The sequence below is a fragment of the Dama dama genome, chromosome 11 (genome assembly GCF_033118175.1).
Source record: "Dama dama isolate Ldn47 chromosome 11, ASM3311817v1, whole genome shotgun sequence".
Classification (NCBI taxonomy): Eukaryota; Metazoa; Chordata; class Mammalia; order Artiodactyla; family Cervidae; genus Dama; species Dama dama.
The window spans coordinates 56,255,307-56,271,770 of NC_083691.1; the positions used below are offsets into that span (position 1 = coordinate 56,255,307).

Consider the following 16,464-nt stretch of genomic DNA (forward strand, 5'->3'; position numbering starts at 1 on the left):
GACGACTGATGCTACCTGACCTCAAGACTTACTTATAAAGCTACAGTAATCAAGACAGTGTGGTATTGGCAAAAGAACAGGCAAATATATCAGTGGAACAGAATAGAAAGCCCTGAAATAGGCCCCCATAAATGCAGTCAATGGATCTTTAATGAAGCAGTGAGGGTAGTACACCGCAGCAAAGATCATCTTTTCAATAAATGGTGCTGGAATAACTGGACATCCACATGCACAGAAATAAATCTAGACACAGACCTTATATGCTTTACAAAAATTAATCACAGATCACAATGCATGCATGCTCAGTCACTTAGTCATGTCCGATTCTTTGCAAACCCATGTACTATAGCCCGCCAGGCTCTTTTGTCCATGGGATTATCCCAGCAAGCATACTGCAGTGGGTTGCCATTTCCTCCTTAGGGAGATCTGCCCAACCTAGGGATCAAACCTGTGTCTCCTGCATTGGCAGGCAGATTCTTCATCACTGAGCCACCTGGGAACCGCAAATGTAAAATACAAAACTATAAGACTACTAATAAAGTAACACAGAAAATCTAAGTGACCTTGGGTATGGCAGTGACTTTTAAGATCCAACATCAAAAGGCACTATCATGAAATAACTGGTAAGATGGACTTCATTAATATTAAGAACTGCTCTGTGAGAAAAGCATGTACAGAATTAGAAAACAAGCCAAAGATTGGGAGAAAACATTTGCAAAAGATATTTCTGACAAAGGACTATTATCCATAGTGTACAAAGAACTCTTAAAACTCAGCAATAAGAAAATGAACAAACTAAAAATGGACAAAAGTTCTAAACAAACATCTCACCAAAGAATATATACATATGGCAAAAAAGTGTATAAAAAGATGTTCAACATCATGTATCTTCAGGAAAATGCAAATTAAACAAGATACTGTTTCACACTAGGACAGTCAAAATGCGAAACACAACATCAAATGCTGGTGAGGACGTGGAGCAATAGGGACTCTCATCATTGCTGGTGGGAATGCAAAACAATACCACCACTTTGGAACTGTCAGCTTTTTACAGAACCAGACATACTCTTACCATATGATCCAGCAATTGTGCTCCTTGTTATTCACCTAAATGAGCTGAAATGTATGTCTACACAAAGACCTGCACACAGACATGTATGACTTTATTCATAGCTGCTAAAACTTTGGAGCGACCAAAATGTCCTTCCACAGATGAATGTATAGTGTAGTGCCTGTGAGCAATGAAATATAATTCAGCACTAAAAAGGACCTATCAAGCATGAAAAAGACATGGAGGAAACTTACATGCATATTATTAAATGTAAGAAGGCAATCCTACACACTGTAGGATTCCAGGAATAAACATACTTCTGGGATATGATGTGTCAATACATAGAAGTGGGAGACTGCATGTGTTAGGGCAAGAGGTATTTATGGGAACTCTTTTCTGCTCAATTTTGCTCTGAACCTAAACATCTTTCAAAAGAAGTTTACTTAAAAACTGAACTGTGGAGAACAGTGTGGAGATTTCTTAAAAAACTGGAAATAGAACTGCCATATGACCCAGCAATCTCACTTCTGGGCATACACACCGAGGAAACCAGATCTAAAAGACACGTGCACCCCAATGTTCATCGCAGCACTGTTTATAATAGCCAGGACATGGAAGCAACCTAGATGCCCATCAGCAGATGAATGGATAAGGAAGCTGTGGTACATATACACCATGGAATATTACTCAGCCATTAAAAAGAATTCATTTGAATCCATTCTAATGAGATGGATGAAACTGGAGCCCATTATACAGAGTGAAGTAAGCCAGAAAGATAAAGACCAATACAGTATACTAACGCACATATATGGAATTTAGAAAGATGGTAACAATAATCCTATATGCAAAACAGAAAAAGAGACACAGATGTACAGAACAGACTTTTGGACTCTGTGAGAGAAGGCGAGGGTGGGATGTTTTGAGAGAACAGCATGGAAACATGTATATTATCAAGGGTGAAACAGATCACCAGCCCAGGTTGGATGCATGAGACAAGTGCTCGGGGCTGGTGCACTGGGAAGACCCAGAGGGATGGGGTGGGGAGGGAGGTGGGAGGGGGGTATCGGGATGGGGAATACATGTAAATCCATGGCTGATTCATGTCAATGTATGACAAAAACCACTGCAATATTGTAATTAGCCTCCAACTAATAAAAATAAATGGGAAAAAAAAAAAAAAAACACAAAAAACTGAACTGTATCCTGAAGGTGAAATCAAAAGTAAGAGGACAGTGCCCTGGATTGGAGAGTCCCATTTTGCAGGATGAGAGGAAAAGGTCCTTACTGCAGCACATCCAATACATCCACATTTCTCCACATAACCTACAGAAACCAACCAGGGGGACAGTGGCCAGGTTTTTTTCCTACCTGTGTAGGGCACATAAGACATGGAACAGAGGGATTTGGGTTGAACCCCAGTTCTGCCACTTTATGATTTAGAGCATGTCACTTCAGCAAGCTGAGGTGTTTTCCTAATTTGTGAAGACTGAATGATCACATATGTTGAACAGCTTTGTAAACTGTCAGGCCCACACAAATATAAGTCGCTACTGCTGAATGATTTAAAAACGTCACTTAGAAATGTGTGAATCGTTTAAACTGCATGACTGCACCATGCCCCTCTCATTGGTCAGCTCCTGGCTTTGAGAAAGCACTGATATGTATGCCCGTATCCCATACATCCAAGACAACCAGCTTAACACAGAAGAAGGCAATCAAAGGGTGAAAGAGGCCTAACCCCACCACTGTTCACAATCTGCAGTGGGAAGGAAAAAGCTGCAGACACACACACCTGCCTCAGGCCAATATAATATAGCCACCCAGCCCACAAGACAAGGGGTCAACAATTCCCAAGCATCCTTTTGCTTACACAAAGCTGGCAAACATGGGAAGAGCAGCTGGCACAGCACCTTGTGGAGGCTGAGGAGCAGCGTCCACTGCGAAGTGCCTTCCGCTGAGCTGCTGAGTCACACAGGCCCTGCTGTAACACCTCCTCTTTTCATGCCAACACAGGACATAATTTGGGACAGGAGACACCTTGCAAGTTCACTGCAGCTGACAATCTATGATAAGACCAAGTGTTAAAGCAGAAATTTATTAAAATCCATTTATATAGTGTTTTACAGACCAAAAAAAAAGAAAATACAGAGTCCTCAACATTCAGGCAATCAACTCTATTCTCTGAAGTGCCTTGTGAGAAGACAAGACTTCTTTGCCCTCATCCCCTAAAAAGGTAACTTCTATTCATACTCCTGAAAATGATGCATTTATTACACCACCTCTCAAGAACAATCTCACTGAATCCCAAAGCCTCTGAAGAGAGAGAAGAGAGATTAGCAGAGAACCTTCTCCAGAATGCAGTGTCTCACCCAGAGGTGTAGTGCAAGAGACACAGAAATGGCAGAGGCTTCAAGGAGTGTGCGCCCAGTGACGGGGCCAGAAGGAGAGCCTGCAGCCAGCTGGGGTGCCCTAGCTGCGAAGTGTGGCCAGACGGGACTGCATGGCCTCCAGGGCCTCTTCCTCCTCCTCCTCGTCTTCTGATGCAGCCATCGCTCCTATAGGTTCAGGCTCCGGGAGGGCATCCGTCACCTTACTAGGTGCTTTGCCTAAGGCCCCTGTAAAGAAACAGTACACAGGTCAACAAAACATCAGCTTAAGCAGTGCTCCCTCATTTTCTCTGTCCTTCATACCTGGTTCAATTTGACAAGAAACAGAAAAGGGGCAGCGAAACACCTGTTTTGGGGGGGTTACTGTGACAGATGTGCACAAACACCAACTTCTAACAAAGTCACAGCAGCTAAAGATTTTGATTTTAAGAATTTTGATTCTGAGGCTCTTGATCTAAATCCCTAAACACTAGTGAATACTTAATTTTCAAGATTCATGAAGATGTTAAATATTCTCTCTCAGTAAAACTAAACTGTTTCTAAATCATTACAAAACATTTTTTGGAGCCTTCTTTCCCCCAATAGTTGAAAACAAATAAAAATTAAATCTAGTCAGTTTTGTTATTAAACATAAAACTCAGAAAATCCAGAAGTGAAAATGCAGTTTAAAAGCTCATGAACCATCACTTAGAGATAACTATTATTTTTATTTATCCCCCTCCTAGACTTTTTTAATAGATGTATTTTTTTAAACAATAGTGTATTTCAGTAACAGTGCTTTCTTCACATATTATGAACATCTTTCCATGTCAATAAATACATCTGTGTAACAACTATGACATGTTCCATTACCATAGATGTAACACAATGGATTTAATCAGTATTCTATTACTAGGCATGTAGCTTATTTCAAACTTTTCAATATTATCAGTACTACAGACATCCTTGAGCTAAATCTTAAATTACTAGAATAAGTTCCCAGAAGCCAATCTGTGAGCTCAAGAGCTTTGCTACTGCCAAACAGCTTTCAAGAAAGCCTAAGCTCCTGACAGCAGAATATAGGACCAAAAAATTCTTTATCTTTGTATTTTATAAAATATGGTTATAGATATTATGCTTGTTTTTCAAGTAATAACTTGCATAATCTAAAGTAAGAAATATGGAGGCTTCCCAGGTGGCTTAGTGGTAAAAAATCTGACTGCCAATCAAGGAGAAGCAGGTCTAGGAGGACCCCACATGCTGAGGAGCAACTAAGCCTGTGTGCCACAACTACTGAGCCTGTGCTCTAAGCCCAGAAGCCACAACTACTAAAGCTTGTGTGCCCCAGAGCCCATGCTCCACAACAAGAGAAGCCACTGCAATGAGAAGCCCACGCACAACTAGAGTCCCCAAGCTTGCCACAACTAGAGAAAGCCTGTGGGCATCAACAAAGACCAAGCACAGTTAAATATAAAATAAATGAAAATTTAAAAAATAAAGTAAGAAATGTGGAAGGGAGTTAGAATCTGAAGAAAAAGCTACTAGCTAATCTTTCAAATGCAGGAAGGATGGCCACAAAAGGACAGGAGAAAGAGGAAGGATCTTGGGTCATACCTGCGGTGATTTCAAACAGAATTCTGTCAATTTCCATTTCTGCTGCTTCTTCCATTTCTTCTTGATCATCCATGCTTTCAAAAGTGTCCTCTAACATCTCTTCTATGATCCCAGCCTAAATATAGAATAAACCATGTCACTTCCCACAACTGTTAAATCCACTCCCAGCAGATGTCCCTGTGGGCCCAGCGCACCAACTGAGCTCTGGTGTCTATGAGTCCAGTCCACCCTTCCCAGGTCTAAGCCACAGGAAACACCACATGCTATCTGCCCTCTCTGGAGCAAGCAAAAAGCCAAAGGGAAACTGCTCTCCAAATTTAGTACTAAGGTTGGAGGAGGGCCTCTATCAGCAGAGTTTCACAGAGTAACTCAGACAATAGTGCAGCATGTGGGGAACAACCTGCTGAGACCAGAGGGTGCTGTCTCAGGAAGCATTTGCCCTGATGTAGCAAATCTACGAGTGCAGGAGTTGAGACACAGTATCAAAATAGGCTGGAGTCACAGCAGACACTATGATAACAAATACCAAGAGCAGGGTGGGGCTCCATGGAACCCAGAAAAGGCCTGTACTTCAGCAGGTCCAAGTGATAGCTGTTGGCCTGGCGTCAGTCTGATGGGTCTGGCAAGGATCAGTCAATTCACCAAAACCTGAGAGAACTGATAAGTCTGGACCCAACAAGGCAGTGCCCACACTCCCTACAGTGAGCCCCATGCCCAGCAGCCTGATGCCAGCCAATCAGCCTACTTCATTCTCAAGAGCACAGCCCCACTACAGATGCAAGAAAACTGCTAACACCGGCCAATGGTCGCCCTCGCTGAGTAATGTCATGTGAGCACAAGATTACGTGTGGCAGCTCCAGCCCTTGCTCCACCGCACTCAGGCAGGGCATGACCCTCACCAACCGTGCTAACGGCATCAGATTTAAAGCAAGCTCTCTCTCCTGCTGTCAGACCACTCAGGTGACTCTTAATGTATGAATCTAGCTAGTTCTATATTCTGCCCACGCTCAGACCCTTTTCCTCCCAACCAAAATGAACCAACAAATTCACATTCAAGGTTACAAGTGGAGCCCTCTGGCCTGGGAGAATGGATCTTACTGCTGGATCAATAATACATACTAACTCGCTTAAAAGAGCCCAGGGGAACCTGACTCTAAGAGCCTTCCACATCCTGGAGGAATAAGTGGCCATTCCTTTATTCACTCATCCAGCTAGCAACAATTCATTCACCAAATGTCTGCTTTGTGCCACAGATAGCCCTGGATCTGGGAACACATGGAATGAGTAAGAGTGTGTCTTTGCCCTTGATGTACTGGGACCCCAGGAGAGGCTTCTGTTTGCACCTGGAGAGGCATCCTTGTATGAATTCAGGAAATATTATCTACTACATACATGCCTTCCTCCAAAGCTATATTATTTTCAGTGCTCAGAAACTTCTGTGGAAGAGATTCCAGATTCTAAAATCAAGACTCCACCCTCAGATCTCAGTGGCTTATGGGTCAGTGATCAGACGTGAAGTCACTCCAAGAATGACCATGTCACCCAGCTCTAGATGGACAGATATCACAACGTGGGGTGAGACACCCACGTATCACTCTCAGAGGATACATCCCACTAAGCTGGTTCTGTCCTGATTACTGCTCAGGGATTCCTCCTTCCAAAGACCTGGGTTCTGGGCTTTTGATGCTGCCTTTCTTTTCTATCAACTTTCTTCTCCTGTTCCCCTCTCCTGGGACCCGGAGCCCTGTTTACAACTCAAGTTCATACATCAAATTCCCTAGGAGGAAGAGAGGCAGCTTCTCTGCACAGCCACATATGAGAATTCTCTGGCCACAAGTTCAGAGTTGTGAAGCAGCACTGATGGGGCCCTTCTAGCACCATGTCCCCTGACGTAGCTTAGGCCTTTGTGCTTCAACCCCAGACCGATCCTCTCCTACCAAGGTCACTCAGGTAAGTCACCTGGCAACTTGAAGACTCAGTTTCCTACTCCTGTGTAAAATAGGGAAAAAAATACCAACATCTCAAGGTGGCTGGGAGAATTCTCCGGGAGAGCGTGTGTGCTGCACCACAGGCCGCTGGGGGCTCAGTAACAGCACCCTCCTGAGCCTGTCCCCCATCCAAAGGCCACTGGTGCAGGGCCCTGCCAGGCCCTGGTCCTGGGGCAGCAGGTGTTTACTCCTTTCTATTTGGTTCTCAGTTCCTTTATCTGGGCTTCCCTGGTGGCTCAGATGGTAAAGAATCCACCTGCAATGCAGGAGACCTAGGTTTGATCCCTGGGTTGGGCAGATCCCCTGGAGAAAGGAATGGCAACCCACTCCAGTATTCTTGCCTGGAGAATCCCCATGGACAGAGGAGCCTGGCGGACTAAGTCCATGGGGTCACAAAGAGTCTAATGCAACTGAGAGACTTTCACTTTCTGGTCTGAGACAGGGGTCAGCCAGCTATAGGCCAAACCCAATCCATTGCTGACTTTTACAAATAATGTTTTATGAGAACACAGTCATGCTCATTTGTTTACATATTATCTACAGCTACTTTTAAACTATAAAGTAGAGTTGAGTAGTTACAACAGAGACCTATGGCCCAGGAAATAAAAAATACATTTACTATCCAGCCCTTTATAAAAAAACTTTGCCAACCCCTAGTCTTGAACCACCTGCCTTGCCTGCTTCACCAACACTCCTCTGGTACAAACAGAGGAACCTGGGTTTTCTTCTGTTTCCTTGTTCACCTCAGAACCCATAATCCTGAGTTCCCCAAACTCTATAGACAGTTGCTTCCTGGGTCATCCACCTCCCCTGGAAATCTAGATATACCACTGCTTCTTCTAAGGAAAAATGGCAATCTGACACAGCCTCTGCCATGCTCGGCTCAGACGATTTCGGTGTTAACGGCCTCTGTCCTCCAGAAGAATGGATAAAGACAATGTGGTATATAAATACAATGGAATATTATGCAGCCATTAAAAAGAATGAAATAAGGCCATTTACAGCAACATGGATGGACCTAGAGAGTGTCATATTGAGTGAAGTCAGTCAGAGAAGGAGAAATATCACATGACATCCCTTATACGTGGAATCTAAAAAATGACACAAATGAACTTACTTATAAAACAGAAAGAGACTAACACACTGAGAAAACGAACTCATGGGGGGAAGGTCATGTACACACTGCTATATTTAAAATGGATAACAAACAAAAACCTATTGTATAGCACATAGAACTCTGCTCAATGTTATGTGCTAGCATGGATGGGAGGAACTTTGGGTGTAGAATGGATACATGTATATGAATGGTTGAGTCCCTTCACTTCACCTGAAACTATCACAACACTGTTAATTGGCTATACACCAATACAAGTTATGTTTTGTTTTGTATTTTGTCCTGGTGTTAAAAAAAATAGTAAAAAAATAAATTAAAAAAAAAAACAACCCACAGCTTCTATCCTCAAAATCATTTGTGCCGGGCCACAATGACCTGTCTGCCCCTGTCCACACTGGCCCAGACTCTGCCGCTGGCTGACTCCAAGTGCTCTGGAAGAGGACACAGGGTCAGCCCCAGGTCACCTTCATCATCTCTTTGGACAGCTCCCGCATGGTGGCCTGGATTTCCGGGATCTTCACAAGGCTCTGCATGGCCTTCATCACTTCTGTGCTCTTCTGCAGGGAACCAGCCACTCGCAAAACCGCTGAAAGGCAAAGATAACACGATCGCTTGACACAACGTGGCACAGGATGGAATAAAGACAGGCAAATCACAAGCTGCTCTAATAAAAGTCAGCGGGGGTGGGCGGACTCCCAGAGCTATTTATGTACCTGTAGACTGCATGACTGTGCTGGCTGACCGAGACTGACTTTGCTAAACTGGGTGTTACTTTGGCTACAATAGGTACAAATTCTTCAGGCACACCAAGACTCACATCTGAAGGCCTGAGTCTGACCCTGAGGGAATGAAGCTAGCTAGGAACGACTGTGACATCAGGACAAGTCACACACAGAAGAATGTCTCTAGGCCTTGCCAGGGCCAGACTGGAAAAGAAGCTTTAGGCAATGCAAGTAACGCTTCCCATACACCAGTTGATGGATCGCAGCTGCTCTGGGAGGGACCTGCCACTGGTCAACAGGAAAATGAGAGAAAATGTCAGTGAAAGGTGGTTACAGTTAGAAAATATTCTCTATAGTCCAAGATCATACACATACTATATATTCTTCTTTTCAATATTTATTTATTTATTTGACTGTGTGGAGTCTTAGTTGAGGCACACAAGATCTTTCGTGCAGCATGCAGGCTTAGTTGCCTTGAGGCGTGTGGGATCTTAGTTCCCCAACCAGGAATCAAACCTACATCCTCTGCATTGGAAGGTGGATTCTTAACCCCTGGACCATCAGGGAAATCCCTATATTCTTTAAAAGAAATCATGGTAGTAAAAAATTATGATTTCTCCCCTCTAAAGTTTTTAACAGGTCAAAATAGAGTTTGTTCAGTTCAGTTGCTCAGTCATGTCTGACTCTTTGAGACCCCATGAACTGCAGCACACCAGGCCTCCCTGTCCATCACAAACTCCCGGAGTTTACCTAAACTCATATCCACTGAGTCAGTGATGCCATCCAACCATCTCATCCTCTGTCATCCCCTTCTCCTCCTGCCCTCAATCTTTCCCAGCATCAGGGTCTTTTCACATGAGTCAGCTCTTCACATCAGGCAGCCAAAGTATTGGGAGTTTCAGCTTCAACATTAGTCCTTCCAATGAACACCCAGGACTGATCTCCTTTAGGATGGACTGGCTGGATTTCCTTGCAGTCCAAGGGATACTCAAAAGTTTTCTCCAACACCACAGTTCAAAAGCATCAATTCTTCGGTGCTCAGCTTTCTTTATAGTCCAACTCTCACATCCATACATGACTACTGGAAAAACCATAGCCTTGACTAGATGGACCTTTGTTGGCCACCCTTCAAATCTGTTTTGAAATTTCATGGGACTAGATGTTCTGAGAAATGCCTCACGTTCATCTGTTCGCCAAAACAGGGCCCCCAGCTACACTGGGAACCACCACCCATCTACTTCTATCTGAATCCAGACTCAAGGAAGCTGTTGCAGCTAAGGAAAACAAGGTGCAAGTAAGTGGATGACCAGAGAAGTGCCCATCTGACACATGCAGCATTTTGTGATTTTTCAACAGGAATAAGAAGTTCACTAGTTGCAGAGAATACTTCACTTCCCTTGCACTCTTTAATTTCCTGTGAAAAGGGAAGAGGCAGTATCAAGTGTCTGTATGGCTAAAATAGGAATGAATTATGCTATTATAATGACATAAATAAGACAAATTCTAAAGTGTTGAAGTTACTACTGATTGTTGTAAAAAGGTAAATGATGGGAGGAAGAGAAGAAAGCAAATTCCACATATGCAGCAATGGAGACCTGCTGCTGCTGCCAAGTCGCTTCAGTCGTGTCCGACTCTGTGCGACCCCATAGACGGCAGCCCACCAGGCTCCCCCGTCCCTGGGATTCTCCAGGCAAGAACACTGGAGTGGGTTGCCATTTCCTTCTCCAATGCACGAAAGTGAAAAGTGAAAGTGAAGTCGCTCAGTTGTGTCTGACTCTTAGTGACCCCACGGACTGCAGCCTAAGAGGCTCCTCCATCCATGGGGTTTTCTGAGCAAGAGTACTGGAGTGGGTTTCCATTGCCTTCTCCAAAAGGAGACCTAGCACAGCCAAAAATTAAATAAGCAATTAATAAATATTTTTTAAAAAAGAAAATCTAAAAGGCTACATACAGTATCATTCCAAGTATATATGACATTCTCAAAAAAGGGAAAATTATGGAGACAATAAAAAAGATCAGTGACTGCCAGAGTTAAGGGTGGGAGGGATGAACAGGCAGAACACAGAAAATTTTCAGCTGTATACATTTCACAGTAAAATAAGAATCTCCAAAAATAAAAAGGTTAATATTCTACAGCAAGCATAAAGTTAGCATTATAAAAGCTAGCTGACATTTAAACTGAGAAAGGTCACAGGCACACAGAGGGGGTTCATGCTTACAGCTCTTTGTGCTTTCGATGATGGTTATTCTGACCGGTGTGAGGTGATACCTCACTGTAGTTCTGATGTGCATTTCTCTAATAATGAGCAGTGCTGAGCATCTTTTCATGTGTTTATCAGCTATCTGTATGTCTTCTTTGGAGAAATGTCTGTTTAGATCTTCTGCCCACTTTTTGATTTGGGTTGTTTGTCTTTCTGGTACTGAGCTGCATGAGCTGCTTGTATATTTTGGAGATTAATATTTTTCATTTGCTATTACTTTCTCCTATTCTGAGGGCTGTCTTTTCACCTTGTTTATAGTTTCCTTTGCTGTGCAAAAGTTTTTAAGTTTCATTAGGTCCTACCTGTTTATTTTTGTTTTTATTTCCATTACTCTAGGAGGTGGGTCATAGAGGATCTTGCTGTGATTTATGTCAAGAAGTGCACTGCCTATGTTTTCCTCTAAGAGCTTTATAGTTTCTGGCCTTACATTTAAGTCTTTAACCCATTTTGAGTTTATTTTTGTGTATGGTGTTAGGAGGTGTTCTAGTTTCATTCCTTTATGTGCAGCTGTCCGGTTTTCCCAGCACTAACTTACTAAAGCAGAGAAGGAAACGGCAACCCACTCCAATATTCTTGCCTGGAGAATCCCAGGGATGGGGGAGCCTGGTGGGCTGCCGTCTATAGGGTCGCACAGAGTCAGACACGACTGAAGCGACTTAGCAGCAACAGCAACTTACTAAAGAGGCTGTCTTTTCTCTGCTGTATATTCTTGCCTCAAAGACAAGCTGCCCATAAAGCTTCTAGTAATTTAATATAAAATTAGTATTTAATATAAAATAAGTCATAGGGATGTAATGTACAGCACAGGGAATTATAGCTAGTAATAATGCAATAACTTTGTAGGGTAACAGTTATTAGATTTACTGAGGTGATCAAGTTGTAAAGTATATAAATGTCAAGTCACTATTCTGCACAGCTGAAACTAGTATAATATTGTATGTCAATTACACTTCAATAAAAAAGAAAAAAAGCCAGTCCCAAGAGGTTACTTACATATGGGCTGATTTAATTTATATAACATTTTTGAAATAATAAAATTATAAAATTAACGTGGCAGCCAGGACGGGAGAGGAGTCTGGGGGAGAATGGATACATGCATATGTATGGCTGAGCCCCTTAGCTGTTCACCAGAAACTATCACATTCTTTGTTAACCTGCTATACTGCAATACAAAATAAGAAGTTAAAAAAAAAACAAACAGATTAATAATTGCCAGATATAAAGAGGGGGTGCACAAAGCTTTCGCACAACAAAGAAAACTATAAGCAAGGTGGAAAGACAGCCCTCAGAATGGGAGAAAATAATAGCAAATGAAGCAACAGACAAAGGATTAATCTCAAAAATATACAAGCAACTCCTGCAGCTCAATTCCAGAAAAATAAATGACCCAATCAAAAAATGGGCCAAAGATCTAAACAGACATTTCTCCAAAGAAGACATACAGATGGCTAACAAACACATGAAAAGATGCTCAACATCACTCATTATCAGAGAAATGCAAATCAAAACCACAATGAGGTACCATCACACACCAGTCAGGATGGCTGCTATCCAAAAGTCTACAAGCAATAAATGCTGGAGAGGGTGTGGAGAAAAGGGAACCCTCTTACACTGTTGGTGGGAATGCAAACTAGCACAGCCACTATGGAGAACAGTGTGGAGATTTCTTAAAAAATGGGAAATAGAACTGCCATATGACCCAGCAATCCCACTTCTGGGCATACACACCGAGGAAACCAGATCTGAAAGAGACACGTGCACCCCAATGTTCATCGCAGCACTGTTTATAATAGCCAGGATGTCGAGGCAACCCAGATGCCCATCAGCAGACAAATGGATAAGGAAGCTGTGGTACATATACACCATGGAATATTACTCAGCCATTAAAAAGAATTCATCTGAATCAGTTCTAATGAGATGGATGAAACTGGAGCCCATTATACAGAGTGAAGTAAGCCAGAAAGATAAAGACCAATACAGTATACTAACGCATATATATGGAATTTAGAAAGATGGTAACGATAACCCTATATGCAAAACAGAAAAAGAGACACAGATGTACAGAACAGACTTTTGGACTCTGTGGGAGAAGGTGAGGATGTGATGTTTTGAGAGAACAGCATGGAAACATGTATATTATCAAGGGTGAAACAGATCACCAGCCCAGGTTGGATGCATGAGACAAGTGCTTGGGGATGATGCACTGGAAAGACGCAGAGGTGTAGGGTGGGGAGGGAGGTGGGAGGGCGTATCGGGATAGGGAATACATGTAAATCCATGGCTGATTCACGTCAGTGTATGGCAAAAACCACTACAATATTGTAAAGTAATTAGCCTCCAACTAATAAAAATAAATGGAAAAAAAAAACAGATTAATGACTGCCAGATATAAAGAGGGGGTGGGCGTGGGAAGGAAGTGGGTGTGGTTACAGATGTGCAGTATGAGATAGCCCTGTAGAGATGGAAACTGGAAGAATTCTAAAACTTGACTGTATCAATGCCGACCTCCTGGTTGTAATACTTACTTTAACTCTGTAAAATGTTACCATTGGGGGAAAATGGGTAAAGGGTATACACAGAATCTCTCTGTATTATTTCTTACAACTCCATGTATGTGAATCTACAATTCTCTCAAAAAGCTTAATTTGAAAAAACCCTCAGAAAAGAGTATATAAAAGCAAAGCAACATTATGTTACCATGTCTGCTAGAGATACAAATGAAACACACACACATACACAAATACAAGTTCTGCTATAAATTATAACAATAACCAAATATGGAAACAAAGCAGGTAATATAGATTTAGCTTCATAATCATAGATACAAAGACCAATGGAAATATTCTCAGTCTGATCTCAATAATTAAAGTAACAAAATTACAAAGCTGTTTCCATTTATCACAGGTTCTTGTGGCAATTATAGCTAAATTTAAATAAATCAGAAAAAGTTAAATATTAAAGATGGCATCAATAGCAAAATGCAATTCCCTGAGAGCAAGGGCCCAGGGGAGCAACACACTCACAAAAGCCATCTTAAACATGGCAATTATAAGCAGAATGAACAGTCATAAGAAAATATGGAGTCTTACAATGACATTTCACAAAGTTAAGTTAAAGTCACAAAGTGTCCAACTCTTTCTGAACCCATGGACCATATAGTCCACGGAATTCTCCAGGCCAGAATACTGGAGTGGATAGCCTTTCCCTTCTCCAGGGGATCTTCCCAAACCAGGGATCAAACCCAGGTCTCCCACACTGCAGGATTCTTAGCAGCTGAGTCACCAGGGAAGCCCACTATAGGGATAGGTAGCGCGTAAGATTCCAGAGGGCTGACTACCTCCAGTCACTCTCACCCAGTGCCAACCATGGGCACTCACACTACACTTACAGCTGAGTAAAATGATTATTTCTATGAAGAATGACTAAAATTAAATATAAAACAAATGGAGACAATCAATTCACGAGGGAGATTTTTTCACATTTTAAAATTTTTCTGTCTATATTGTATTTTGTTTGTGCAAAGGAAAGATATTTCATATGAAAAAGATGAAGCTCTACAGAATTTGAATTTATAAAGTTTCGTCCCCATTAAACTCTTAACTCTCCATTCCCCTCTCCCTCCACCTCTTGGCAACCACCATTCCACTTCTCTCTGATTCTGACTATTCTACATACGTCACAGAAGTGGAATCATATAGCATCTGGCCTTTGGTGACAGGCATACTGCACTTAGCATAATGCCTTCAAGGTACCCCAAGTTGTAATGTATCAGAACTTCCTCCTTCTTTTTTATATTTTAAATATTTGGCTGCACCCTGCAGCATGTGAGATATTAGTTTCCTGAACAGGGATTCAACCACTGCCCCCTGCATTGGAAGGCAGAGTATTAACTACTGGACCACTAGTGAAAGTGAAAGTCGTTGTTGTGTCTGACTTTTTGTGACCCACCATGAGCTATGTCCATGGAATTCTCCAGGCTAGAATACTGCAGTGGATAGCCTTTCCCTTCTCCAGGGGGTCTTCTGAACCCAGGGAAGTCCCCAAAACCTCCTTCCTTTTTAAGGCTGAATAGTAGTCCACTGAACTATATATACTATGTTTTGTTTATCCATTCATCCTTCAGTGGACAACTGAAATGTCTTTACCTTTTACCTGTTATGAATAATGCTGCTATAAACATGGACGTAAAAATATCTGTTTGGAGTCTCTGCTTTCAATTCTTACTTATCCAGAAGTGGAATTTCTGGACCATATGATAATTTTGTTTCCGGCCCCACCTTCTTAGCTTCTCTTAACTTTCTATCCCAACCAAAACATACTTATCATCTGTCTTGTTCTGCAAGAAGCTGCTGTCAGAAAGTAACACTTGGAAAACATCTAATCATGACAATGTATTAATAGCTGACAGGGCTTAATACACCACCCCTCCCAGGGTCATCTGCATTTGAAAAGAGAAACATCTTAAGGAGAAGAAATGACTTCATCAAATGGTGGCTTTTCAAACAGTAACAGGCTCAGGGTGGGATGGGGACATGGGAACTTATGTCACAGTATTTCTAGTTTTCTCTTTTCTCACTCCCAAAATGTAGACGTCCCCCTCCCTCTCTGTTCTGGGTTCTAGTATCAGTTACCTTCTCTGTTGTATTTAATTTGCCAACAGACAACATCCAACTATAAACCCCCCTCAACAACCCTCCCTGGGGACTCCTCCAGCCAGGCACCGTGCTGAGGGGCTGGGGGAGCAGGGCGACCTGCAGGAGCCAGTCTGGACAGCCCCAAGGAGAGTCTTCTGTGTCTCTTAGGCCTGCTTCTCCCCTCTTCCAGGCTTCCAGAGTCTTTTAATGCCCTGTGGTCTTTCTGGGTTCAGGGTATGAAGCACTTTAGGCTTATTTCTACCTTCACCACGTTCACTTACTTGGCATCCAGAGCAGTTCTCCAATGTCCTCTCTCCCCCTCATCCCACCAGACTAACCCGGCTGGGCCCTGACCATCCCCTCTCAGGTGCCCCTGCCTCCTGCCTGTCTGCACCTGCAGCTGTGCTCACAGTACTCCATGAGGCTCTCTCCTGTCTAGGAGATGAAGTCACCACCCTCAGCAGAGCTCTCCAAACTCTGACTGCAGATTACCTTTCCAGCCTCACCTCCCACTACCCTGTCAAGCACTCGTGTCACACTGAATCAAGGGCTGTTTGCTAAGCACAGTCTGAACTACTTCACCTGCGCCTCCGGGCCCCCACTGCTCTACCGGGACGCCTCTCTGGTTCTCCCTCAGAGCTCTGCTTCTGCACCCCCCACTGCAGCTGATCTGCAAGGCCTCCACATTTGAATCTGAAAAGCCCTGCTCTCCTT

At 42.8% G+C, this 16,464-nt stretch overlaps 1 protein-coding gene across 2 annotated transcripts in view; it reads right to left on the reverse strand.

Moving 5' to 3' along the window:
• Positions 1-3,130: 3,130 nt before the first annotated feature.
• Positions 3,131-16,464, reverse strand: part of LOC133064816 (charged multivesicular body protein 3) — an 86,953-nt gene continuing 73,619 nt past the window's right edge. For both annotated transcript variants that reach the window (XM_061155295.1, XM_061155294.1), the window contains 3 exons: positions 8,598-8,719; positions 5,032-5,146; positions 3,131-3,666 (listed from right to left, as the gene is read on the reverse strand). In XM_061155295.1, the coding sequence (XP_061011278.1) occupies positions 3,521-3,666; positions 5,032-5,146; positions 8,598-8,719 (383 nt within the window). In that variant the 3' untranslated portion in view covers positions 3,131-3,520. The remainder of the gene's footprint in view (positions 3,667-5,031; positions 5,147-8,597; positions 8,720-16,464) is intronic.